The sequence below is a fragment of the Manacus candei genome, unplaced genomic scaffold, assembly GCF_025592945.1.
Source record: "Manacus candei isolate 608988 ecotype Guabito, Panama unplaced genomic scaffold, ASM2559294v1 h1tg000056l, whole genome shotgun sequence".
Lineage (NCBI taxonomy): Eukaryota > Metazoa > Chordata > Aves > Passeriformes > Pipridae > Manacus > Manacus candei.
Genome location: NW_026138104.1, coordinates 8,984,753 through 9,012,600, shown reverse-complemented (window position 1 = coordinate 9,012,600; position 27,848 = coordinate 8,984,753). Strand labels below are relative to the sequence as shown.

The window sequence follows — 27,848 nt, the reverse complement described above, 5'->3', positions numbered from 1 at the left end:
TCCTACAATAATTTAAAAGAGTTACTCGTTGTTTATAACATGTGTGTGATCCTCCCTTAAGGTTTATAGTCTTGTCAGTGCCGGGTCAAGATCATCTTAAAGCAACCATCGTGAATGGGAGGCTGAGCTCACGCCTGGGGCTGCATCTGATGCTTTCAATAGTTTGTGTTGCAGTGTCTGCCTGACCTCTGTGCGAGCCCATCAAATAGAGTCTGAAGGCTGAGCAAGAAGACCTGCATTTTTGCAGGAAAAGCAAGTCTGTGAGATCTGGCATTCACTTGTCTGGTATATTTAGGAAGATTTAAGATTGCAGTTCTGGCTTCACATTAGTAGATGGCAGCTTTGTTGCTGACTTTGGTGGAGCCAAGATGACATCATTATGCTTTAAGTGTTGTTTTAATGTGAAAAACATCGTAAACTTGTTACAGATTTCTTTCCTCTCAACGCTGTATCAAGCTTGCTTAACTGACGAATTTAAAAATGCTTTTCTGTTTGTCCTCAAAAACTAGTGCACCAATGTGCAAAGCAGACTTTGTGCTTTTGATTCATGTATTGTCAGCAGGAAAACCATATTTATGGGCCAAGTTTAGCCACCAAATAAAACTGTGTGAGATTGCTTATATACAGTGAAAGTCAGAAGCAGTTCTTGAATTTAAATATTGTGAATTCTAGAAAGAGAAAATGTGCAGGGCTTACATTTGTTTCTTCTTGAGAATGTATAGAAGCAAGCACTGTGCCAGATAAGGGAGTATTTTCAGTATTGCAAACCTACAAAACTAACGTGTTAGTTTTTTAATTTAAAAAAAACAATACATTTGTTACTAACTGAATTGTAGTTCACATGACCTTCAAAATATTCCAGGTTTTGGTGTTTTCTTCTCTGTTTTGTAATAATACTTAGTAGATGTGCGAAAGCTGTTCTAAATGCTAGGTATTTTTCCAAACTGCATATTTAGTAGTGTATTCTGTGATTCTTTAAGAATTCCCTTGACCTCTGAAGCTGAGTGCTGCTGATGTGGATGTACTGAATGCTGGTGGAAATATTTTGCTGTGATAGCTCCACAGTCCATATGGATTACCTCCCGGTGGCGCCGGCCCACTGCAGGCAGTGCGAAGTGCAAAGGAGATTTTGCAGTCATCGGAACATAAAAAGATGTTATCCTTGCTTTTATTGTTTTCATACAGTTGGCTTCCCTTTATTTACTACTATATTAATGCATTTTAATCAGCTTGTGAGTTTCAGTGGGATCTTTTCTAAGCATGCTTGACAATGAAAAGGATAAAAAGGAGAAAGAAAAGAAGCACTAATAATATGAAGAAAAAGCTGAGTAGTTGGCTGAGCTAAGAGGGGGGACATCAGAAACATCTATAGGGAAAAAAACCCAAATTAATCTGAAGTGCTAAAATTTCTATTTTAGCCTTTTAAACCAGATTTTAGGATGAGGAGGTAGATAGAAATCAGGGAGTTCTATTTTTACAGCATGTTTAAAAAATGTAGTAATGTAAAATGGTGGCCAGAGATCTGGGTTCATTATTATGAGATGAAGAGAAAGGTAATTTAGGAGAGCGATGAAGGAAAGATTTCTGGGAGTAGCTCTTCCGTTGGAGGCTGCCAGGGCAAAGGCTTGCAGGGTGATTGAATCCTGCTCCAAAGTGCCTTTGCTGGTGTGCCGGGGTGGAAACAGAGCGCAGGGAAAGCCTTCGCTCCTCTGCTTCCCGCTGCCGCTCACGGCTTAGGCACAGGGGTGCTGCAGCAAGTGCGGGAGGTAAATGATGCCTTCAGCTGCTTCACGATTTCAAGGCTACTAAAATTTCTCACCACACTGAAATGCACAGATATGGCTAGATATTCATGAAAATGGATATGCTAGCTGAGGCAAAATTTATACTGAATTAATAAATAGAGTCAATATTTTATCCGTACATTCTTGATTTCTCCCCATGTCCATCTGCCAGAGGCATTAAATGGCTTTTCAGCTAATGTTAATATGAAAGATTTGGGAAAGTATGAGGTGTATGGCTAGCTTTAATTGTGATCTGATTTAATTTTTTAAAATATAACTTGCTGGTGTTGGAAAAGTTATTTATTTTGGTATCAGCGTATTTATGGTGATTGTTGGAAAACTTGTTCAAAGTGAAATGAAATGTCTCTAAACTGTTAAACTGTTCTGTTTTGTGTTAATATTTTATATTATGCTAGACTGATTCAGCGGTGTGGAATCAGAAAATGTGCGTAATTGTATTTACTGATGGTAAACTCTTTAAAACTGTTACAGTTCTTGGATGCAAATTTAATTCAAATGGTCTGGCAGGTGAAACAATTTTTACTCAGTTTTTTTATTTTTGTTGAGCAGTGCGTAGCTTTGTAGTGATTTGAAAGTACAATAGCCTGTATTGTTTCTAACCAGAGACTTAAATGTATGGCTCTGTTGGTTGGACCAAAAGCTGTAATTACACAAATAGTTGGCAGTTCCAGTGATACCAGGTGTCCTTTGCTGAGAGCACTCTGCCGTGCTGTCCCGCTCCAGTGTAGCTGTGCCAGCATCCAGGTTAACTTGCAGGGCCTACGGATTGTGTGCATTTAGTGTCAGATGGAAGGTTCTGTGGCTTCTCAGCCTAACATCTCATCAAGTCTTGGCTGACTTAATAAAACTAAACCTGCTAATCTGAAGGCACTTTAGTGCTACTAAGAGGTAGTGAGAAGCTTCCCAGCAAGCTGTTAGTTGCCTGTTGTGGAATACATGCGTTTAAATATGATTTTTTTTTTTTTAATAACACATTGGTAAAAAGAAAAAAAAACCACAGAAAAGACACCTCAATACAGCATATTAATTTTAAAGATAAACTATTAAATAATTATTTCAAATAGTTTAATTTCCTAAACTTACTTTCAAGATAAGATGATGGTGTAGAATCCTAGAATGCTTTGGGTTGGAAGGGACCTTAAAGATCATCTCGTTCCAACCCCCCTGCCATGGCCAGGGACACCTTCTGCTAGAGCAGGTTGCTCAGTACCCCACCCTAGTCAGCCTTGAACACTGCCAAGGCTGGGGCATCCACAATTTCTCTGAACAACCTGTTCCAGTGCCTCACTACTTTCATAGTAAAGAATTTCTTCCCTCTATCTGACTTAAATTTCCCCTCTTTCAGTTTGAACCCATTACTCCTTGTCCTGTCACTACAGTTCCCAATGAAGAATCCCTCTCAAACTTCCTTGTAGGCCCCCTTCACATACTGGAAGGTTGCTAAGAGGTCTCCATGCAACCTTCTCTCCAGGAGAACTTTCTCAGCTTGTCAATGTACTTGACTCTAAGTTTTTGTATGTTCCTATGTTCCTTATGGACGTGTATATCAGGTGTATTTGTCTGTACATATATGACTGATGGATGTAATGGCATTAATTGTTTTGAGCGTTACACCTTAAACTCAGTCATACAGTGAATGGCAACACTGAAATAATTTACTAACTTGGTTTTGGGCATCAGTACTGCTTGGGATTGTAGCACTTTTTCTTCTATGAGATATGTGATTAGCATGTGCCTCAACCACAAAAGGTGGAGATACATGGTGATCAAATGGTGTTCCCAGTAGTTTTAGGCCCAACTGAGTTGAAAATAGTCTTGATTTCCATTGTTATTCAGTCTCTTAATGAGATATTGTGTCTTCCTTTTGCAGATGTAAAATGCCGCTTAGTGATCCTTGTCGCCCCTCCCCAGTGCCAAATGTCTTATAAGCTTGCAAATTGTGACTAAAGAGTTAAATACAGTGAGTGAGCCTAGTGCCTTCCTAGTGCTGGAATGAGTTCTTTCCTGACTGCCTGCCAGGTGCTTGCTATGGCCTCCTCTAGTGTTGATGAAGATCTAGATAGAAGTACTAAAGACTCGCCAAGCTGATGTCTGTAGAAAGGAGCAGTCAATTAGTCAAGGTTATTCAAGGTGTCATAGTATTCTGGCTTCATTGGAGAAGTCAGGAATTTTTTTAAAAAAAAAAGAATATGAAAACTTTGTATGAGTTTTCCACAAGCTGCTTGTTAATTTGTGCCTGATGGGTCACTTTAAATCAATTTTATATTTGTGTTATTCTTGCAGACAATGGGTGAGCTTTTGAAAACTCATGAAAGTATATTTTATGAACTTTGAAAGTGTCCGTGTTGACACAGTGTCCAGTAACTACAGTTCTGAGGGGTTTCAGTTTGGAAGCAGTCTGATGAGCCATACAAGCAAGAACTTTGCAGCAACACTCTTGCCTGGTATGGATGCAAAGAGGGATCAACTGTTTAACTCACATCAGAATGTTAACAGTATGTGGTGTGTTAAATCTGAAATGCACATGTTGAGACAAATCCTAAAAGACCAATAACTGTTTCAAACAACTGCGGATTCTTTAGCTCCGGGAGCCAAGTTCCAAAACTAAAGACTTTTCCATTTTGAAGGAAATAATATTTTTAAAAGCGGTGGGCCTAAATGACTGCTCATTTTCAACATTTTCTGTCATAACATTGTTTTAAGGTGGGCTAACAACTTTACTGTAGCTTGGAGGAATTAAAAACTAGGTACAACTTTTCAGTTAAAGTATTATTACCTTTAGTGAATATGTAATCTTGTTCTTTGAGGACACTTATAGCAAAAATCTTGTTTTCATTGGAAAAAATATACAACACTAATATTTCTACTGCTATGCCATCTGTAAGGATTTCAGCGTTTTCCTCTTTTTTTTTTTTTTGGAAATAGCAAATAAATCAAAACATATGTTTTTCCCAAGGTGCCAATCAGTTGCATGTCATCATTATCTTGTTACTCAGTGTTCTGGAACTTTGAAAATTGTAATTATTTTTTGTATAAACACTAAGCTCAAAATTAAAATAATGGACATGCTGAAATGAATTAGTCATTCTGCAAAAAAAAATTGTTAGTCTAACTTTTTGCAGTGTCAGGAAGCCCAAATATTCAGTGAAATTATTTAAGAGAACATTAAAAAAGAACTTTTTGTAGCACATAAATTTGAGCACATAGTGGTCTCTTTATAACTGGAGTCTGATAGGACAGTGCAGTGTGTCTATCCAATATGTATGTGTACTGCATATGTTTTTATTTGAACCTATGCATAAATACTGGTCTCAAATTTCAGAATTAAATAATTTTTAATATTTGGTGTTAATGACTGATTTTATTGTGTAACAACGAGGATGTCAGAATAAGTGTTTCTACTGTGATGCTGTTTTCTTGTGTGTAAGGCAAGTGTTGCCTGAACCTTTGTAGAACTATAAAGCACAGTTCAAATGTGAAAAAATGGCAGCTTGTTATAAATGGCAGCAAATCGTGCTGATTATTTTACCTTTGACAAAGTGGAAAATTTAAAGGTTGGTGTGTCACATTTTATTAATACAGTAAATTTTTACAGTGTTGTTCTGGGCTTAGATATATGTTCTTTAGTGTTTATTATCCCTCAGTTGCTGTAAAAATTTTTGATTTGAAGTCTGGCATCATTGTTCAAAATGCTAATTCAGGAAATTAATTAGCATATGAAAGCAAATGCACATCCATTTATCTCCGTTTCTTTCCTTAAGCTAAGCAAAACAAAGTTGGTGTTTTCGTGTAATATGCAGGAGTGATGGAACGCAGAGACCATATTTTTTATCATTTAGCACTAGTTTATAGCTTCCACAGACTTGTCCTAATAATGAAGCTATGAAGGATATGACAAGAATGGTGATATTAAATTTCTCTAGACTAACAGTAAATTTTTCCATTCTGATGTCAAGAATGTAGAGCATCTGGAATCTGCAGTGTGAGTGGTTCAGTACGGGAACAGTTTCATCAATTGCTTAGCCATTTATTCTCCTCCTAGGAACAAGCCGTCTGCTGTAGAATATAACACTACAAAGGAAGCAATTTCCTAAAACTGGAAAAATCCTTGATGTCCCATTGTTTCTGATTTGAAAGTTTTCCATTGCTGCTTACTCTTAAATCCGATTGCATGTGCAAATCTAGCGTACACATTTTTAAATTGGAATTGCCATTATTCTACATTTTAGTCTTCAGATCGAATAAAACTAAATTGTATTAGTCAAGCTTAGAAAAAGCTGAAGATACTCTGAAGACAGGAAGTGCTTAAGTGTGTTAAAAGAACAAATTGAAATTTATCTTTTGCCTTTTAAGTAGGGACAGTGCTGAGTTTTCAAACATAGCTGGAATTTTGAAATTACTTTAGTTGTAGCTGGCTGAATGCTGCAAACCTTATTCTGCAGCTACTATTTTATCTTACTTGCTGCTGCAACAAGTCCAAAAGCTTTAGTTTCTCCTTCCATGACAAACTGTTGTAAATTTTAGTTTTACTGTATGTGTATTTAGATTATCTATGTGTGTGTAGTTTATATGGACTATTTCTGTAGGCAAGTTATCTAGTCGATGGATTTTAATTCCCTATGTCCCTGTTCTTGAATGAACTAAATTTTATGAAAAGTGTATTGTACCCCCACTGTTAATTTATTACTTTTAAATGTCTTTATTCTTGAATCAGGTAATCAGGTTTAATAGACTTTGTAAGTACCTTCAAACAACCCCCTCCCCGTTCCACTCTTACAACAGTTTTATAGTATTCCCTTGTGTGATGCTTGTCTACTTTTAGTAAGGTTCTCATGCTGTGGGCTTTTACTGAGTTAACAGCACTGTTAGCTACTGTACCTAATTTATGTAACATGAATATAAATAGCAGCATACCAGTATCTAAAACTAGGAGCTTCCTCATTTATCTGGAATTGACTCCTATTACTGCCACTCAGTGATGTGACCTTGTTTAATCTGTCAAGAGCCCTTTTTCCTCTTCTATTTCACTGATTTGGGAATGTCCAGGAATGATTACATTGTGATCTGGTTTGGGCTTTTTTCCCTCCTCCGAGCTGTAGGAATGACCAGACTTACTTCCCGTCTTATAATTGCATAATAGTCTTACATCTCCCTGTTTAGACCCAATGTTAATTTTTTTTATGTATGCTCAGGTCTTCTGGGACCTTTGAATACATGATCTGCTTTTAAAAATTGAAGTAAATGAATTTTTCTTGTGTAAGTCATGTTTACTTTACTGAATTTTGACACCAGAAGTATTTTGATACTGTTTAATCCCAGTGGGTGCATGATTCCTTTTAAATATAGATGCTGGTTAAACATAGGCAAACTAGACTAAAAAAAAATGTTAGAACCTAAGTAGAATAGCAATAGTGTGTCATAAAAGCAAATTTTTTCCCCAAGACACTCTGCAGTGTTGCCAACATCAGGCATTAAAAACAATGGGATTTTTTTTTTGTTTTCACAATTTTTTTTTTAAACATCTTCTAGATACTTTTTAAAAAAGCTCATTATTCTGTATATTTGTGGGCATCTTTCAAAAAATGTGAGGTCCATGCAAGTCATATGACTCAAGGAGGTGGGACTTCAAGATAAACATCAAATTGAGAGGAAGAGCACAACCATGGCCTGGCAGGCAGTGGTAGCATTCAGCACAGAGGTGCTGATACATCTCATTCCATGGCTTATGCAAGGAAGGTGTGCTTTTAATTTGCAAAACAATACATCTGAATGTTAAAGGGTTTTACTATGACCTTTTTGAAAGTTGAATTTTGTTTTTAGAGGTGATCAAAAGGGTTCAATATGGCATCACTTCAGACTTCGTAATTGCTACTACAATTGAAACAGTTTAAAGAAACCTGGTTTTAACAGCCTGGCAGTACTAAAACCAGCAAGAAACTTACAGTTATTTCAGTGGCCTTTGTCTCTGGTTCTAGAACCACCTGAGATGGTACTTAGAAGTTTTGCAGGAGATTTGAGGTTCCCTCCGCTGTGAAATTCAGATTACTGCCATTGCCACATGGCAGCATCTCTGTGCAGTGAGACCTTACAGGGCTGCAGGGATTTGAACTACCAGCCTTCAGGTGTTGGAAAGATGAATGTGACAATTTATCAGATCTGGTAATTGAAATTAGGCCAGTGTGTAGCTGCCAATGTAGTGGTTTTAATTCATTATGAGTTTACAGTGACTTGACAAATGATTTTGTCCCTGTCCACATCAGAAAAGTACTTTCTTTTGTATCCCATTTGCTGGTAAAATCACATGCCAGCCACAGTTTTCACTATTTCTTCACACTGCAAAAACCAACACACTTTGTGTAATTGAGATACAAATGAAAATAACCTTTTACTTGGAGGTGTGTGTAGAAGAGTCGCATACTGGTTTTCTTCATATGTAAAAATCCGAATGCCCATCTGAAAAATTTTGATTCTGTGGTACTGTGCATCACAGAAGGAACAAAAAGGAAGAAGAAAAAAGGTAAACCTTCACAGGTGCTACCACCTTCTTCTGCCATTACCTTTGGTTTGGAAGGAGGCTGTAGCTGAGTCAGATGATCTGGAATTACACAAATTTAACTTTAGACATGTTCTAAATCTTTGCCTTCTGTTCTCCCCAGGTGAATCCTCTAAGTTGTCCTTCTACCTGATTTTCATTTGGTTCCTCGATTGAGTTGTTTTTTTAACTCCTGGCTATGTAATGCTCAGTTTCTCAAGGAACCTGAAGAGCAAGAGCGTGGCATTCTCCAGCATTCTTCATTACACAGTCCTTGGGTTCCAGTACTGCAGATAAATCAGTCAGCACCTGTCTGTTGTCCCTTCCCCAGGAGAGCTGCGCGGGTTGGGTGCGCTGCTGTCGAGGCTGAATAGCGCTCTGGGGACACGGACACCCCTTTCCCCAGAAGGGTCAGTTCAGGGCCATCTGAATAAGTGAAGCCCACAGACACTTTTGAGCCGGCTGTGGTGTGTGGGGTGTGGGGTGTAAGCACCTGCAGGGTCAGTCGCTCCCAGAGAGCTGGCAGGAGGGGCTTTTCTCTGGGAGTTTGGTGTGTAAAACCTGAGCTTGTTATGAGCAGATTCAGTCTCGCCCTGTGTCACTAACAGTTAATCCATCAGGAAACACGAACTTTTGTTTTATTTTTAACTAGGGATTTGGTTATCAAAGCTTTAAGGAGCAACTTACAAGGATAGAATAGTTTTATAGTTGTGTATATGTGGAATTCAAGCAGATCTGACAGATGAAGGAAAAGAAAGCTTACTCTGTTATACATCTTCTATTTGAAGGGAGTGGCTGAAGTTACTCTTTTCTTTCTTCTGAATGGTAAACGTGAATTGTTCCTAAGCAGTTATGCCACAATACAAGCTTACATTGGACTTCCTCTTCCATTGTCAAACAACCTTCATGTTATTTTAAGGCAAATATATTTACAGTAACAAAAGTGGATGAGTGTAAAGAAATTTTTTAATTTTCTAAATGACAGAAAAATAGGACTTTTTGTATTTTCTAAATGAAAATGTTTTTGAAGCATAAACTCTGTGTGATAAAAATAACCATTTTCTAAGTTCTGAAGTTCTAGTAGTCTGGGAAGTTGAAGCCACAAGTCCCATTCAAACCTCTCTTCTCTGGGTGTCAGCTCAATCTCTGCATCTTCCTAGGCAGAGGTCAATGGTTTGCCCTTCTGTCTGCAAAATATTGTAGTGGTTTGAGTTGTATCCTCTTTTTGCAGTATTTCTGAAGAGGAAACAAGAACATATTTAAATAAAAGCAAGATTCTAAGAGAAATGAATGTGAACCACCAAGAAATGCTTGGACCACAGAAAGAATGTATCTGGAAAGAACCTTTTTTTTCCAGAATATTTTACTGAGAGGCAGTAAAAAGACGAAAATGTAAATAATCAGATCCCAAAGGTGTTGTATGTAATGTTGAAAGGGATATGCAGTGTCTGAAAAGGTTGTGAAATTAGGTTTACTAATAAATATTCTGAATCATACGTTTTAGGGAAATAATAAGCATAATAACAATAGGTAACCTGTAATTTACAACAGTGTTCTTTTACCAGTAGAATATGTTGTAAATCTGTTCTTGTGATGAACAGCAGCACTTACTCAGACTAAAAATAATAACAGGACCGTGTATCTTGGATCCCAGGAGACTGTTGGTGTTTTTGTAGACAGCAGACAGGAGAAAAAGGCATTTTGTCCTTTTTACCCCAAGTAATCCCACTGGAAAATTAAACATGTGCTATGAATTGATATCAACTCGTGCCAGGTTACCTCCCTAAAGAGGACTGCTGCAAACACTGTTGCTCCATTTCTTGGACAGAGCTTTGATGGCCTGTGTGCAGGATGGATATTTTCTGCCGTACGCTACTGTGGAACAGTGTGCTACTGTCTGCCCCTCGCAGAGCCTGCTGAGGTGTGCCACAAATAACTGAGAGCAGCAACTGCTTTAACCCCACGGAGGATCTCCCATACCTGCAAATTAAAAATGTTGCTGAAGTATTTCTGTGTGCATGTGTGTCTGGGGAAACTGGGTTGGTTCTGTTTTTAAAGGTTTAATCCTGCAAAACAGAGAAGCTGCTCTTGTACTGCTGTGGATCCCTACTGAACATGGGATTGAAAAAAGTATGAAGCAATATATTAGCAAGAAATATTTAGAGAAACCACGAACCTTTTTTTAATGGACCACCCTATCCAGTTTCTGTTCTTTTAAGGAAGTTTTTCCTATTCATGACTCATTTCACTCTTTGGCTAACATCAAGGGAAATGGAATAACGATTAAGCAAAGGAATTTATGTTTTTTTCTGGGTTTGTCCTTTTTTCAAAACCTTTATGAATTTTCTGCATAACCTTGTGTAAATATATATGGATGTACTGTGACAAGGTAAAAAGTACACTGCTAATACTTGTTTCTTAGTAATTGTTTTTAAATGTTCCTTTTGGTTCTACAAGTCAATGTTATGGTGGATACTCCAGACACCCTATTCAGTTAAAATGACATGCTCCAGGCAGCCAATTACACAGAACTGTTAAGTGAAATTAATGAGATCACCTCTAGATTACACTTTGTGTTTTATTTTCATTTTATAGGTCTGTATGAGCTGCTGGCTGCATTGCCAGCCCAGCTGCAGCCACATGTGGACAGCCAGGAAGACCTGACCTTCCTCTGGGATATGTTTGGTGAAAAAAGCCTTCATTCACTGGTGAAGGTAAACCACATTTAAGTCAGATTCTCTTTGAGAAGAGCATATGGAAAAATGTTTTGAGCGCCATCTAGTAAACCGGTGACCAAACTGTTGCTCAGTGAAAACAAAACAGCCTTGTTTTAACTCTGTTTCTGTCGGGGTGGAAGTTGTTAAATAAGATTCTACCAAAAATACATAGATGATTTCATTTAAGAGTGATGTTTTGGCAGTGTAATGCTAATGCAGCAAACATATGTTGTTTGCCCTTGTTTAGAAAAAAAAAAGTACGAAATAGTAGCAGGAAATCTGAGACTTCTTTATGGTCAACATTCAAGACCTGGAGTTTAGCTTAAATAAATAAATGTTCACAGCAAAAATTAGAAGGAATATATTTTCTGAGGTCAAGTATGGCAAGAGTTCAGTAGCCACATTAATTTAAAATAATTTCCTTTAACAAAGTCAACTGAAATTCTAGTAAGCTGTTTCTTTTATTGGCTTGCCTCCATTTTATATTGTTTTGCACATAAATATGCTGGCCTAAAGTACAACATAAAATAAGTTTGGACAAATACTTGAGAAAGGGTTGTGCTACGAAAATGATCTGCAACGAGAAATCAAGGCATACCATGGGAGGACACAGAGCTACCCCAATAATGTTGAAATTGCTTATAGCAGAAAAATGGGACCAATAAGCTGGTTAGAAACATTCCACTCCTACAGAGTGGTAAGTATGTCTTCAGTCCCCAGTGCAGAGCTAATTCAAGCTGGAAGAAAATTCTGAGGTCTCAAATGAGCCAGTAGGTGGTAGTAACCTGTGCCATGAATATATCCAGTCTCACATATAATTGAGCAGAATTTGTTACCCTTGTCAATTACTGATCTAGAGGAAGCTTAAAATTGGGATTATTTCTAAGTAGATTTGAAAGAATCACCTTTTTCCATTTCTTTCAACTATTTTATTCTGGAAAAATATGTAATAATGTTGATACTTGGCCAAGTACTTGTTGATACTTTTCAAAATAGCTGAGAATTTACATATAAAAGTAAACACAAGTACTCTCTGGCAGTTGATACACAAAACCAACAAACAGTGGAACAGTGCTTGCTTGCCTAAAGAATGTCATCGAAGTTTCTGCAGTGCAGTGACTCCCAGACTCCCTGCTGCTTTGCTGCAGCTGTCCCTGCAGGTGACTCAGAAGATCTTTGTAAGACCAGTCGTCTCTCTAATAAAGCTGACAGTGGTGTGCATCTAAGCAAAATGTTAGGTCAGTTACTAAATTAGTTCTGGTTTGGGAATTAAAGAAGGCTACTAGAAAATGAGTGTGGATCTGTGAAACATCGACACTTCAATATTTGCTCTAATTTTCTGTTGAGGCAAAACCTAAACCTTTTCAAACTCCTTCACTTACTCCCTTTTGCCCTTTATTCCAAAAGACAACGATAGAACAGCAGTAACTGGTTTACTCACTTGGAGTAAGCTCTCAGTTTGGAGCAGTTGCCTGTCCTACTGGCTCTCCTGGTTGCATGCCCTAGTTACCATGTTGTTTGGTTTTGAAGAGTGGATTGGACTTTCTGACTTTAACAGAAAAGAAAAATGGGAAAGGGGATCAATGAATGGTCACTTTGTTGCAATTACAACAAGAAGACACTGAAATATTTCAACCATCTTTATTATTTATCTTCTACACTGTAGATCCAAGTATTAAACATGTATGTAACTCTGTGGATGGTTCTTTCAATGTCCTGTTAAGCCTCACACTATCTTAAAATAGATTTAATTCTTGAAATCTTGAAACTGTGTCTTTAGTGTTCACTAGTTGCCCTTTTTTAATACAGCATATTAATTTAATTTGAAAGACAAAGTTTTTTAATTACAAGAATAAAGACTGTTAAGACCATCTGGTCTGACCCAAGTGTGTGTCACAGACTATCTAATCTCACATTCTCATTTTTGTGTAGTTCAGGTGTGTAAAGTAGGATGTGAAGAACTTTCAAAAGGTTATGTAGTTCATATAACTGCCTCAAGATGGTCTTAATTGTATGTGAAACTCATGGTATTTGTTTGACCTTTAATGCATTTTTAGAAGATTTATTCAGTATCCTATCAAGTTTCAGAGAAGGCAGTCCATAGCCTTTTTGGAAGAGAGCTGAAAAAGCAGAAGAATGAACCTCATCTGCCATAGTTTTTCCCTATTGCAAGACTGCAAAAGTGCCAAATCTTTCTTTCTGGGTTCTGTTGTCTTATTTGAAAGACTGTTTTTCCGAGCAGTAGCTTCTTAAAGTCAACTGTACTTGCAAAAGGCAAATGTTTTTAATTCCTCAGGCAGAGAATGATGACAGATATTTTGTAATTACAAAAAAAAAAAAAAGAGAAAAAAAAAGGAAAAAATATGCACTGGCTTTGAGTCAAGGATGTTATGATCCTGGTATGGGTCATTTATGAAGAAAATGAGTATGGCTATACTACTAATTAGACATTAATATTTCTGTATTTTAACATACTGCTTAATAAAAATTTCTACACTGAAATTTTTAACCTACTGTTTAATAATTTCAGTTATAAAATGGATAAAATGCTCCAAATTGATTAAGAGGCTTAAGTATAAAATGAACTTTCTACTTTGTTTACAGATATACCAAGTTTTATGGGTATTTAATTATTATAGTGTTTTCTGTATGGTTGTATTCTATAGCACGTGGTTTGCTATTCTGGCTCTCTAATTATTGAAAAGATAGAAGAAAAAAAAAGCCCCAAACATTGCCTTGGAGTTCTCTTCATTCAGTATTGTTGGACAGAAATCTCTTTGAGAACTTGGATCAGCCTGAGCTGTTCTAAGAAGTCAGAAATGGAAAAGTTGTATTAGATCATCCAGTCCATTCCCCTGCAAATACTGGATTGTTCCCTACAGTACATTCCTATTGTAGTTAGTAAAACCAGCAAACACTGATGCAACTGTTCTTGCTGTTCCTTTTGTCAACAAAGGAATCTGTTTATTAGAATTTAGCTTGCAAAGTACAGAGAAGAGGGAAATCACAACTGTTGTTGACAGTTTGGAGGAGAAAACTGGTTCTGAAAAGTGTTTAAAATTTGTTTCTGCTTCCCTCAAATTGTTACTTCCTTGTCTTATTACATGACTCTCTCAAGTCCTACCAGAAATCTTCAACCATCTCATTACTTTTGATATAGCAGAGATCCCATTAATTCTGTAGAGATTTATGGAATAGAAACATGAAGAGAAAATCCTTCAGGGCAGTTATGAGCACTAACATAGCTGGTACCTGAAATAGTGCACATGTGCTCAGCCGGGATATTTTTTAGAAAGGATAAATAAAGATCTGTGTTAACTACTCTTTTAGATTATTTTTAGAGGAGCTGCAAGAATTTCCATGTGTGTTTGCTTGCTATTAGTGCACCAGACACATGTTTTACTGTTTGTCTGTTTAGTTCCAGGATGAAGCTTCTACTTGCCCTGCCGCCTTAAACATTTCTGGTTGTGGATGTAATGCTCAGGAATTGAGTAAGCTTTTCTGTTGGGCAGCTACTGAAATATTTCATAACCAACTGCAGTTTACTGATTGTTTTTGGCCAACTCAGTACTGTACTTTTCATTATGAAAAAGAAGCAAGTGGTGTTGCACTTTCTCTTGAAAGGGAAGAGCTTGTACATTCAAAAAGCTGTATGTGACACTGAAAAAGAAAACTGTCGCCAAAGTAATGAATATTTGGTCAATCCAGTTTGATTTTATTACAACTGCATGGTATTTTGGTAGCTGGCCCTTCAAAACCTTAATTTGTGCTAATTTTCTGTTAGTTTCACCTGGATGTGACTTGACTTGAAGTTCTAGGAAAGTATTTTCTATGCTAGTGTTTGACCATGTCAGTTGCTAAAAACTTATCAAAAAATAAACCAGTTAAGTTTCTCCTGCTGAAATTTCTTTGGCATGTAAATTGAATCATATGATTACATAGCCCAAATTTTACAGTCGTTGTAGCATAGAAGCAGTGGAAATTTTCGATGTGAATACTCAGATTTTTCAATATGCAAATGTAGATGCTTTCAGTGTAGTGTGGTTCCCTTGTTGGCAATGAGAAAAATATAGTATTTATAAAAACTGAGTTGATTAGGGCAAAGCAAAAGGGATTGGTTTAACATATTCTTAGTGATAAAATCAACTACCTGCAGATGATGTACTAAATCTTCAGTCTGCAGTAGTACAAACCTAGTTCAAAGGCAAGTTTGTATGTAGTTACAGTTTTTACCCAGGGCTTTACACACAAACTCCTTGAAAAAAACTGTTACTCTGTAGGATGAAGAGTTTTGCATCTACAATATGAATCAGAGAATCTCAGTTAGGTTTCATGGCTTGTTTCACATTAGAGAATAGACTAACTGATAACTGTCCAAACTTTCAGCTGGGAAGAGCTCTGCAGGTTATTTTGGTGTTCCTGAGAGCTCGTATGGTGCAGCTTCCCCTACCCTGGGATGTGTCAGAAGTTCTGTAACCAGCACCCAGGTGTGTGCTGGTTACATTCTCATGGGCATTCTCCTCCCATGTCGTGCATCCAGACAGTGAATGCTCCTGCCTGGGCACGAGCTCAAACATCCACACATTTGAATCTTCTTCCCGTAAGAATGTAGAGGAAATGGGCTTCAGATTATATGAGTATGACAACTGATTTTTCTGAACTTATTGTTCTGTACTTTTGATGGGGATGACCCACAGATGGAAGGAATGACGTCTTTGAGTGTGTCAAACCTGGGAGGGTGACGGTGGCTGAGGAGACTGTATTAGGTAGTGTAAGACCTGAGCATGGCAAGTGATAAAGACTGAAGGTTGGAGATCATACTGAGGTGGAGCTGACTTTCAGCATGGAAGCCCAGTGATGTTAGTGTTGACTGCTTCTGCGTTTCGAGTTTGAAGCTGATATTGAAATATTTTTTACTGGACATACAAAAGTTATTTACTTTCTTGTTACTTTGTTTTTCATGTATACTTTCTCTAGAAATAATATTTACACAATCTTCATAATTTATTGTTCAGATTGTCTGTTTTATGCAGGTCTCAAGAACTCTTTTGCTGTTAGTTGTTTTATTATGTAGAAGAGGAAGAGAGCAATGTGTGTTTGTGAGGGGATTTTGGTGGCTAATATATTTGCACCTGTTAAGAGAATGGTGAGAGTGGTTTCTGATTTTGGGGCAGACAAAACCAACCACCTCAGAAGCAGCTCAGAGGAGCTGTGTTACCCAAGAGCAACAAGCCTGGAAAATGCACTAGAAGACAAAGTGGGACTGGGATTTGGTACCTAACCTCAGATCTAACAGAGTGAGAGGGTTGTGGTTTTGGGGGAAAGCACTGGATAATTGGAGAGATGTACAGACCACCTTGGGGTGGGTGGAATTATTGAAACTGATAACTCATTCACTAAAATGTTGTTTTGATACTTGAAGTCCTTAAGGTTCTTTACTGCTGAGTTGCTGAGTTTTCAACTGTATTTTAAAAAGCTGTGCCTCCCCAGTAGAAGGAAAAGGCTGCATTTCTGTAAATTCATGTGGAGGTCTGAAGTGCTGTTTGCTTTGGAGATGGGCAGAAATGAAGGAAAAGGTGGTGTGACCACCTGGACATCTGGAAGAGGAGGTGTGAGTGTGGTGGTTGGCAGCCAGTAACAATTCATGGCCAATGAAAAATAGTTGTTCTTCATGCTCTAGTGGAGAATCAAGCAAGGTTGCTTCTTACATTATAGTTTATATCTTTCAGTCAGAGAAAGCGTGCAAAGCCTCCTCATGGCAGAAGGAAAGTGATCACTCTTGTAATGCAGACTGTCCAAACAGTGCCCAGATGTGGTCCCTGGGGCTGGTTTGGAAATTTTTGATATTTCTGGCAAGGGGAGAAGGAATTTACTACAGTCAAAATCATTAGTAATGATGAACTGGATAATAGGTGACAGTTATTTGTCATTCTTTAAATCCAGATCATCAGAGATCAAGGAAAACTTAATTTTTGTAAGGATGTCCTTATTCAGTGAATGTCTCTTGTTGAAACAGGTTTGGTCCAGTCTTGCCTTAATTCCTATTGGTAAAACACAATATTCAATTCTCAGCCCTACAGAACTACCTGGCAGTGGGTAGTGGACAGTATGTGGGCAGTACTGGATCTGCGAAGAAATACTAAAGCTGTATGGAAGAACTTTAATACTTTTCTTTTTCTCATTGTCTGGAGAGGAAGCTTGATCTCCAGTTCATTTGGGCAGCTTTCTGCTTGGGTTGTATGTACGCAGTGTATATGGAGGAGTGCTAGAATTTCAGTACTCCCCTCATCCAAACTATTTTAGGTAATGGTCTAATTCATATACCGAAATATAAACTTGCCACATGCTTTCTGCTTACCTAAAGATGAAAATTATTGGAAAAATAATGTTCTGTTAGAAAGCCTCTTGATGACTGACAGTAGTTTGCATTTGTATTTGGAGTAATTACCGCTGAAGCAATGAGTCGTTTTGCTTCCATCAAAATTATTACATTCAAAAAAAGTGCAATGCAAGGTGTTATTCCTTATGAAATGCCACATAAATTTAAAGTGCTATTTTTGAAGCCAAAGTGATTTTTTTGAGACTTGCTCAATTGCCAGCAACTGAAATCTGCAAGTAAAGAGATCACTCCTAGCTGGAGGCAGTCAGCTGCCTTTAAACTTAATTTCCATGGGAACAGTGATCAGATTAATCAAAATAAGGTAATTGAAGTTTTATAGAAAATAGTACAGGATCTTTACTTTATTCAGGCTGATATTGTTTCCATGAAAACATTAGGAAAAAAGGTAACTAGCAGCCAGGCATTGAGCAAGTGATTACTTCTCTTGTTGAGATTTGGGGAGGGTTTCTCGTTGCTCTGTGTGTGTTGAACCCTTTGACTTGTTTCTGCTTTTATTGTATAAAAATGCAGTACATCAGGTAATAACTGGGAAAAAATAAGCAAAATAAAAATGGATTCCTGTTTGAAATCGTAGCTAAATCCCCCCAACCTTTCACATATTATGACATGTGACCGGTTTACTGTTTCTTCTCTGAGCAAAGACAAAGGTTTTTTTGCCATATGTGTTCACTCATGCATACCTGTGCTTATTTTTGCCTTTAATAAAGTGAAAAAATGCACTTTCAATTTATTTAGGCATAGCTTTGAATGGTGTAACGTTATTTGTAAGAAAATGCAAGTTAGGGCCAAATGGATGGAATAGTGCAGTTGTGAAATGTGGTTCCAATGTGATGGTTCAACTAAAAGTATTTGTTATAATTGTAGCTAGTAGATAGTTTACTAGGAAACAGACTGCTGGTGGACGTAAATATCATTTTGTCCTTTTATTTGAAGATTTTTGAATGGATTCTCCTGTTGTAAATACTTTTTTGTGGTTTTTTTTAATATGCTTTTATTTTGTACTTTTTGGTAGAAGTTTTACTGAATATCTAGTGCTAACTTCTTTGTCAGGAGTTTAAGCATTCGGTGTCTCTTGCATCTTGCAGCTTCTACATCAGAGCTGCTAATGTGTTTAGTAATATGCACTTGCAATGTTTCATCTAGATTTTTATGGGGAAGTCCTGTTCCTGTCATCAACTCCTCCTTCAGACCACTTTGTTAAAAATAATAATAAAAACTCAATTCAAATATCAGTTCCCAAAGTATCAATTAAATTGCCTTGTTGACAGTTTAGTCTCATAAAAGCTGTAGAAGTTGGGTTGATATCAGAAGTCTCTCCAGGTGGGTGTACCAACAAACTTTTGAAATGAAAAGTAAAGCAGATAAGCTTATTAAATCAGAGGTGTGAAGTGTTGGTCTATGAGTATAACTTGGAACTTGTGAATAAATCAGTGCTTTGGAATGTGAAAAAAACTTTGGTTTGGGTTAAAGTCCAGACAGAGGCTTTTTTTTGGATCAGTCGTAATTGATTTAAAGTTTCTGCTGGGAAACCTCCAAAGAGTAGCAGAAATCCAGCCAAAATGTACTGGGCATAAAAGAAGTAAATCAATCCTTCTAAGACAAATAGTTTGTAATTTCATTGTTACCAAGAGGGCAGTGTACCAACCTGGTGACCAGACTGGTACAGCAGTTCAAAGAGAAGTTTTAGAACCCAAATCTATGCTCATAACCAGATTTTTCTTGTCTTACAAAGCTTGTACAGTATTTATTTAACCAAGGTGATACATTTTTTGTCTATGATACTGAGACTAATCAAAGATCTCATAAGCTTCTCAGTAATAGTCTGATAAATCCAAGACATCCAAGGATAATGTAATTTTAAACTGTTTTTCTACAGTGTTCTTTTCCCTTGAACCAGAAGTTCTGTGGCAGAACATGTGAGGGAGTGTTTAAAACAATTTTTTTTGTTACTGTCTTGGACTGTTTTCCTTTTAAGAACAGAAAGTCATAACTTCCCAAACCAGTCTCTGCAGTGCAAAAACATTGTAAGAGTTGAGGATGGGATGTGATAGTTATAAAATATTCCCGAAGCATGGAAACTGATGCAATAAGATTTAATAAAAATCTTATTTTTAAGATTTGGCAAAAATACCTGCATGTGTTTCCTACCAGCAGGTTTTGTTACTGTTTATGTTAACTTTCCTTCTTTTTTTTGGAAATCTTGGTAGTATCCACTGTCCACCTAATCCTTGTGAAGGTCATGGTCATTTGTAGTGTTCACTAATATGTGTTATATTACACAGTCACTGTCTTTCCTCCTTTGTATGAAATACAGGCATACACACACAGGTTTTACTCATCTTTTCTTTTTCTCTTCCCCATTTCTTTTCTTTCTTCTGTGTCTCCCTAAGCACTTTAAAAAAAACCTTGAAGCCTTTTTTTATGTTCTTTCTATTATAACTCTTTTTTTCCTTTTTAAAGCTTGGAAAGAAGAGATCACCATAGTATGCTACATGTGCACTATTCCTTTAGACTTCCACATGGCACTGTTTGTATTGCAGTGTTGTCTTAGCCCCAGGTTGTTTTGTTTCTCTGATGACCATTTCTGTGTATCCTTGTAGAACCCCTGCTCGCTGTGCAGGTGTGGTGATGTCAGTGAAGTTCCCTTCAAACATAAGTTACATTGAGAGCTGCAGCGTGTAAGGGCTTAACATACCAATGCTCTCCACCTGGTGCACAGTCAATGAACAATAACCAGGAAGGTGCTGAGGAAATAAGATTTCAAAACAAGAAAAGAATAAGGCTTACTTACAATTCAAGGATAGTCATTTATTATGGGCAGTTGCTGTAACTGGACTGTGCCTTCAATGCAATAGCAAAACCTGAATGTACAGGTGCACTTTGACATAACATCTTCAGTCTGGTGACATAGGCTGTTTTCATGCTACAGAGAAAAGGGTTTCATGCTTTCTTGCTCCAGCTGAACCACTCTGAGGTATCTACAGTGTAAAAATTCTTTCCTATTCCTGTAGTGACATTGAATGGTCTAAAGTTAGAGCTGCCTTGGATTTGTTTTCAAAAAACACTGGTGCCTTAGTGGGCCTGTACTTTGCAGCTGTCTTCCCCCCACCCCACCCTTGACCAGTTTTTCCCTCAGTGTGTCCTCCCATGTGTGTCTGCAGGGTTCTTCTATTTTTTATCTACTAAATAAGGATTGGATTAACTCCTTGTCTCTTAGGAAAATTAAGATAGTAAGTGTATAAAGAGGAAATATTTGTATACCCTGTTAATGTGGCCATATAAATTCCTAGGGAAAACATTGCTTTCACCTTCTTTGCATGTATTTGCAAAGTTACACTATTTCATTACTTGCAAACTAGATATTCCACCAGTGCTGGAATTGAGGATGTTGCAAGATTTACCAAGCGTAGCAAATACCAGGACATGAGGACTCCTCTGTCTTGGCTGCAAAGGTCCAGTCTGGTGAGAGATGGATGCGGCCACTGCTGAGCACCTGCCCCACCAGCCAACTGACCAGAAAGGCTGCCACAGGGAGAGCAGTGCTTTAGCTCATGGAAGCACCAAAAAAAAAAACAACCAAAAAAAACCCCAGAGAGCCTGGTCCTGTTTCTTCTCTCCAGCTGATCAAGGCACTGCTGAAAACACACATCTTTTTGCTCTCTACATTTCTAAGCAAATCCATGTTTACAGATTCCTCAAATACCAGCATGGGTGTTAAGTCCAACTAAATAGCCATGCCTGGACCCCAGGCCCTTTACTCAGCCACTGGTTAAGACTGTAAGTCTTTCCAGATATGGTTCTCCTCTTATTTGCTGGCTACTCCAGCTTAAAGGCTTCTAGCAAAACCAAAACATGATTAAATTCATTAGGGAAATACAAACACACTGTTTTCATCATTTTCTGGACTTGGATCTCACACACAGAGACATGTACCCATCAATATTATTGATGAATAAAAATCCATTTTGACTTCTGAATTCCATTGCTTATTTTAATTTCATTATCTGTAATTCACGTGCTGTACTAGATGCATCAGTTATACCCCTCTTGATGCTTTTGCTGGTCAGCATTTCAAGACTGTTTGTTTCAGAGAATGCTAATGCCAGATAGGCACTTTGTGCTCTATCCTTCAGTTTTAGATTGTTTTTCCTTTGCTTTTTGTCCTCCTGCCTTTCTCCTTCCCTCTGTTTCATAGAGCTCTAACAGGATATCATTGCTTCCCAGAGGAGGAGATTTTGAACCTTGGAGCCAGTGACTCTTTTCTGCCCAGTGGCTCAGGTACAGCATGAGCCCTCTTGAAGAACATGATATGTACTGAGTGGTGAGCATGGTGGGGGGGAAACAATCTTATTTTGTCCATTGGAAATAAAATCTGTATTGTCTCTCTATCTAACTTTTCTCATTGACTTTTGCTTGAAATCACAACCTGCACAACGTAATTCCAGTGATCTCAATTATTCACAATCATGACTGCCTCAATTATGATATTTAAGAGTTTTAAACACCCCAATCCTGCCAGCTATAAATGCTAAAGATTTTGTAAGGGATAGCTTGAGTACTGCTTTACATTTACTATGGATATCATCTTCATAAAGTATTTTCAGTTTTAATGTGCTTTTCAGATTGGGTTTCATGGAAAAGAGAGTTTTTGCTGAGATTTTGTGATTACATAATCCAGTAATGATACTGCAGACATACACAGTTTTAATCAGGATCAAACCATAAATCAGGGTGCAATTTTGAATTTTGAAGTTTCAAACATTCTAGGAAAAAAATAAACCATGATGTTTCATCATATTAATTGGCATCTGAAAACTAAGCTGATCATGTTGAAATTTAGTATGTCATTAAAGGCTAACTACAAATCGTACCACAGCACACGCCAAGGAACAAAATATTTGTAATTCTGTGCCTGTACTCTTTCATCTGGAAACATCCACTTTCTACCAGTTTCTAACTAGATCTAACTAATAGTCTGACCAAATTTTATTATTGTCTTCTCCCAAAAAAGGAAGCAATATTTTCCTTATGTGGTATATCAGATAACTAGTGAGGAAGACCTATGTATCGTTTGATCATGTCTTCTGCCCTGCTTCTGCTCTCTCTCTATTTTCTGAGTATGTATATTGTTCTTTTAATTTATTAAGACTGGATTATTTCTATACTTCTTTCTGATATTATTTAAATTTTTGCTGGCTTCGTATTCAAATGCAGTGTAAACCAGGCTAGATCACACTGGCTGATGTTATGATTGAATCGTACTTGAAAAAGGGGCTGGAGCTGGGGGGCAATTCTGGGTTGGAAACTGTCAGGAAATCTCTTGGCATCCCAGTAATTTTGTATTGCTGGTCTGTATTTTTATAGATCCTTATATCTTGAAGAATAAAATTACTAAACTTATCTCTATATTCTTTTTTATAATGGTAGGAATGCCAGTGCAACTCCCTTATCTTTGTTACTTATGTCTCCTCTGTCATTAGGCAATTTCTCCTGTTTTCTGCCAGCTTTCCAAAATTTAAAGATATGACATGGCTGTAATTTTGTACACCTGTGCAAATACATTTGTGATACCCCTTCCAATATAAAAATAAATTTATATGTTTGCTTTGATTTGAAGCTTCCTGTGAAATGGGTTTGCATGTTTAGATGATTTAGTGCAAAACCTGAAGTGCAGTGGTATGAAAAGGTACAGGGAAATGGCAGTAAATCTCTCCTAAATTACTGCAATTTTCTTCCAATATTTTGTCATTTTTTTCATATTCCTCTTTATTCTACAACACGCATTCCTTTCAGTGTTGGTGTTTCTCCGTCCTCTGCAGGGAAGGCTGAGAACTAGTTTTATCCTTTAACACTGTTGTAATTTTCTGGTAGAACTTACTTGGGACATTTTACTGCTAACACATCTCTCTATCCAGATGCTGTCTTCATGTCTTTTTAATTTAAAAGTCTTGCTTAAATCTTGTTTGCTGGTATTGGTTTATTAGAATCTCTTTGTTTTGATTTGCACGCAGTTTGAATTGTAACCTGGCCCCTGGCTGCAGTGTGCAGGCCTCAGCAGCTTCTCTTCCTGCATTTCTGTGCCTTCTGAAATACTCACTGCATGTCTTCCACTACTGGGTTTTATTGAGCTTAATTTTCCCCCCCATAATTACATATTTTCTCCACATTTCTCAATTTTTCTGAATTTTCAGCTACTTTTACCATTACTCCCAGGAAAAAAACCCAAAGTCTGTCTCTCATTGTCCAAGATCCGTTTGATATGTTGTGATCTGCTTGGAAAGCTGTGCTGTCAATCACCTCTTTTAGAAACAAGGCAAGACTTGAATGCAAAGCCTACCCTCGTAGGCATTCCATGGTTTCACGGCCATGGTTTCATTAAGGAACATTTTAGCAAATGTTTAATTTCACAGTGGAACTTGTCCTAATACTCTTAAGCATGTACTTAATTTTAGTGATTGTTTCCTGTTTTGTTTTGCTTTGGATTTTAACAGGGACTGTAAGCAGGGAGAGGAAGAAGGGAATGGTGATGTTTTTAGCTCTCTTGCCTGTTGGCAGAGCTGGTAGAGATATTGCCTGGTGCATTTAAGCATCTTCATGTGCTGCTGCTTTTAATTTGTCAGCCTTTCTTGCCTAAGATTCCTGTGTGGGGGAATCTAAAACTGGTGGCTTTTGCATTTGAAATTCTTCAGCATTGTTTACTTGCATGACTTCAATCTCCAACAGTTTTTAATGCAGGAGTGACTAAAAATCAGGTTTTAGATTTCATATTTGAGAAATAAGCAAGTGAGGTTAGTCCTTAGTATCTGTTTGTAGTGTCGGTGACCTCTTTTAAATTAATTACTTTGAACATTTCAATAGTATAGTTACTTTATTAGTGGCTCGTGTTGGGATCCAGTGTTTGTGACACGTTTTAGCAAAAGTTGTGTTTAGAGCAGAATTCTGCTCTGATGATAGAGGCCATTGATAAAGGGGATTTTTTCATCACCGGGATGCTTCAGAGTAGCTTCTTTTAAAGAGTGACAGACTAGTCTTGAGGCATGTGATAGGGAACAAAAGAGTAAAAATAGTAAATAGTAATTAAATTGTAATTGTGTTTTGCATGTGTATGAATGCATAAAGGGTCATCTTTTTCTTCCTATCAATGAATTTTCACATTATGGACATAAAGCTTTCAGTGTTACTGTTTTTCTTAAAATGTAATTTATAGAGGAAAAAATAATGTTATGAATTAAAATTAGAGAGGTTTGGAGTGACTAGTCTGGATTTGGTTTGGTTGGGTTTTTTTTAACATCTGAATTTTATTACATACTAGACATGTGCTGTATCATAACATGTTGCTTAGGGTGTAGAGAAAACCAGAACAGTGAGCTGCATATTTCTCATATTGCATAAAATGCACTGACCCCACTAGATGGTGCTAATTGATAAACGTATGCCTGTGTATATTTATATATATGTATTTAATTTTGACTGGAAGCCTAGATGTCCTTGTCTGTGATTTAAGTTTGGGTTTTGAATGGGTTAATTCTGTAACACTGAGCTGTACAGATGTGATCTCTTCAGTATTATTAGGAACTCAGGGAACCTGAACTGAATTGGATGTTGGACTAACTTTGTCCGAGTTAGGATTGTAAGGATGATGTTTACTGTGCTAAGCAGGAATAAACCAAACTCATTGTGGTTTAAACTTATCAGTCTCTGCTTGAATGGCAAAACTGAAAGAGCATAATTCTATACCAAAACTCTCAGCCTGTATGCAGCAAGCCCTAGGTGTTTGTCTGTCTCCTTTAATTAATGTTTAATTGACATTTCTTTAAAATCTTAGTTATGTGAAAAATGGAGCTTGCTGAAAAAAACAACTGTCTGACAATCAAACGGGCAGTTTAGCCATCATTCATGTTAGAATTGTGTTAGGAAAGTTCTTTCCTTTGGATTTATATTGTTAACAGAACAGTGGAAATGGCTTGGGGAAAAAAAGTCTGGAAATTAGGTTCATTATAATGATATAAAAATAAAAACGTTGGTTCAGATTTTTGATGAGTGTTTAAAAACAGTAGTATCAGAAGAAATGAAGTTGACAAAGCAAAATGTTTACAGGTAACACATACTTGTGGGAAAATTAGAATGTTTTGATGTTTATAAGTGCTTGTGTTTTCTCAAAGAACAGATGAGGCATTTATTGAGACAAGTATTAAATCTAGGCACATATTTGTTTTGTTTCTAGCATCTAAATGAAATCTTAAACTTACTTAACAGATTTCAAGGAAGTCTGTTAGCAGCGAATTGGAGGCTACCTGATCTTACTGCACAGTATTTCTGTACTTTCTCAGCAGATTTCCAAAGACAAGTCTCATCTTGCAGTTCTGTCTCACTTCAAAGCTGCTTCTTCAGCTGTATTTATTTGACAAGGCAGGACAATACAGTTGTTTATTTAAAACATGTCCTGTTGCCTTCTTATTTGAAGAAGTACACTTTTAATTTAATTAAATTGGGGTTTTTTTACATGCTATCTACATATTCTTAGCAAGTTACCTCTTCAGTTCTCTAATTTGGACTTTAGGAATAATTTAGCATGAATGGGTATTAGTATTGGCACAAAAAGGATTGTAAATTTATTTTTGAATTCACTTTCCTTGCTAATCAACATACCAGCATAAAGCAGTTGCAAGTAGTGGAATATTATTTGGGTTTTTTTTTTAATTGCTGAATCATATAATGAAATTTAATCAGCAGTCAGGAAGTGTTCAGGATTGCCATTTTCATGGATGACCCTCAGCAATAAGATGACCGTTGTTGCTGGTGTGTTTTGTGCTCAGAAGAATTTCAGGTAATGGTAGTTTCTGAAGTCAGTCAGCTGTTGGCATGATCTTTGTTCTTTATGTTCCTTTTCCAGTTTATGTTTAGTAGTATAATTCTTTTATGTCTTTTAGATATTTCTTCTTTGAAGTCTTCAAATCTCATATTCAAGAGCAAAGAATAGTTATGTGTTTCTGTAGTACAGAAAGCCAGTTTTTCTAAGGAAAAAATCCTCCTCTCAAGTTCGTAAAGATCTTTAAATTTAAAGTACCAAACCCCAAAGGAAGAAATACTTTCATTATATAAAGCAGTAACATTATACTTGCACTGTTTAAAAAAGATTTACCATAAAGCTAAAGAAATTTTTATATTTCTTAGAATCTGACCAATATTTTAGATCAATTCTTTGGATTATTTGTTACAAATAGTAATTCAAATTAGTTAGACATACATTTTGCAAGCATTTATTGCGTTACTTAGGTGATACCTAAAAAGTAAGTATCAACAGGGTAGTTAAGTGGAAAAAAATGGAAGAAAGAAAGAAAAAAACCCCAAAGTTTATTGTTGGAATGTGAGATTGAAGTAAAAGAGACTATATATTTCTCCTGATCATTTTAAGTTCATTAGTGTCTTGAATTAACTGTTTTCCTCAAGTTTTGTATTTGCAATCACTGTATAAACAAAAGCTATTTGATCATTGCAATAAGGACTATTTCCATCTCTGTTTCATTACAATTGTGCAATTTTACTGTGTATTCTTTTACAAAACTGCAGGGCTTCAGTGGGAGTTACAATTCCTTTCTTGCTTGCATTAAGTATTCTTTAAGTAAAAGTATATTTTAGAAGTAACTTAGAAATAAAGATTTCCTGGTATAATTTGCATATAAACAAATATTGCAGTTGGTTACAAGTATCTCACTATCAGTAATTGGAATACCAAAAAAAAAAAAAAGCTTACAATACTTTTCCTAATGAGATCTCATTTTAGTAGTGTTTGTTTGAAAATGAAATACATTTTGTGTCTATGATAAGTACTTATCTTCCTTTTAGTGATGAGGAAAATGGTGCTTAATTCCTATTGGTAATGTGCTTTGAAATCTTTGGATAAAAAATGATGTCATAATCCTGAGTATTGTTGCCATTTTAATTTGCAATCTTTCAATGTGACTGTAACAGTTTTGTTGTGTGCATGTTCAGTTTGCTGGGTCTGCAGCACTGCACAGAATTTCCTGAGAGTTGAGTCAGGATCTTTAATGAAAGATTTGGTATCTTGTGTTGTGAATGATGAACCCTTATCATTGTCTAAAGGAAGAGAGAGAAGTACACACTTCTGTGAGCCCACCTCAAATTCTGTCTTTCATTGAAATCTGAATGCTTCATTTTGAAAAGTGTGTTTATTAAAGTAATAATACTGAGAAGGGGAGGGCAAAGTGGGACTGTATAAACAGAAGGTTTAAGAGCCATAAATTGGAAAGTACAGTTTGTGACCTGGAATCCTGTGTTCAGTATTGCTCTTACAAAGTTTTCCCCTCAAACTTTTACCAAATTTAAGATGTGTTTACGTAGGTCAGTGTGTGCTTTTGGAGAAAAGAACTGCC

At 36.8% G+C, this 27,848-nt stretch overlaps 1 protein-coding gene across 6 annotated transcripts in view; it reads left to right on the top strand.

Moving 5' to 3' along the window:
- MPP7 (MAGUK p55 scaffold protein 7) overlaps positions 1–27,848 on the top strand; it is a 150,357-nt gene that overhangs the window by 45,666 nt on the left and 76,843 nt on the right. For all 6 annotated transcript variants that reach the window (XM_051802422.1, XM_051802418.1, XM_051802420.1 and 3 more), the window contains one exon: positions 10,933–11,051. In XM_051802422.1, coding sequence (XP_051658382.1) covers positions 10,933–11,051 — 119 coding nt within the window. The remainder of the gene's footprint in view (positions 1–10,932; positions 11,052–27,848) is intronic.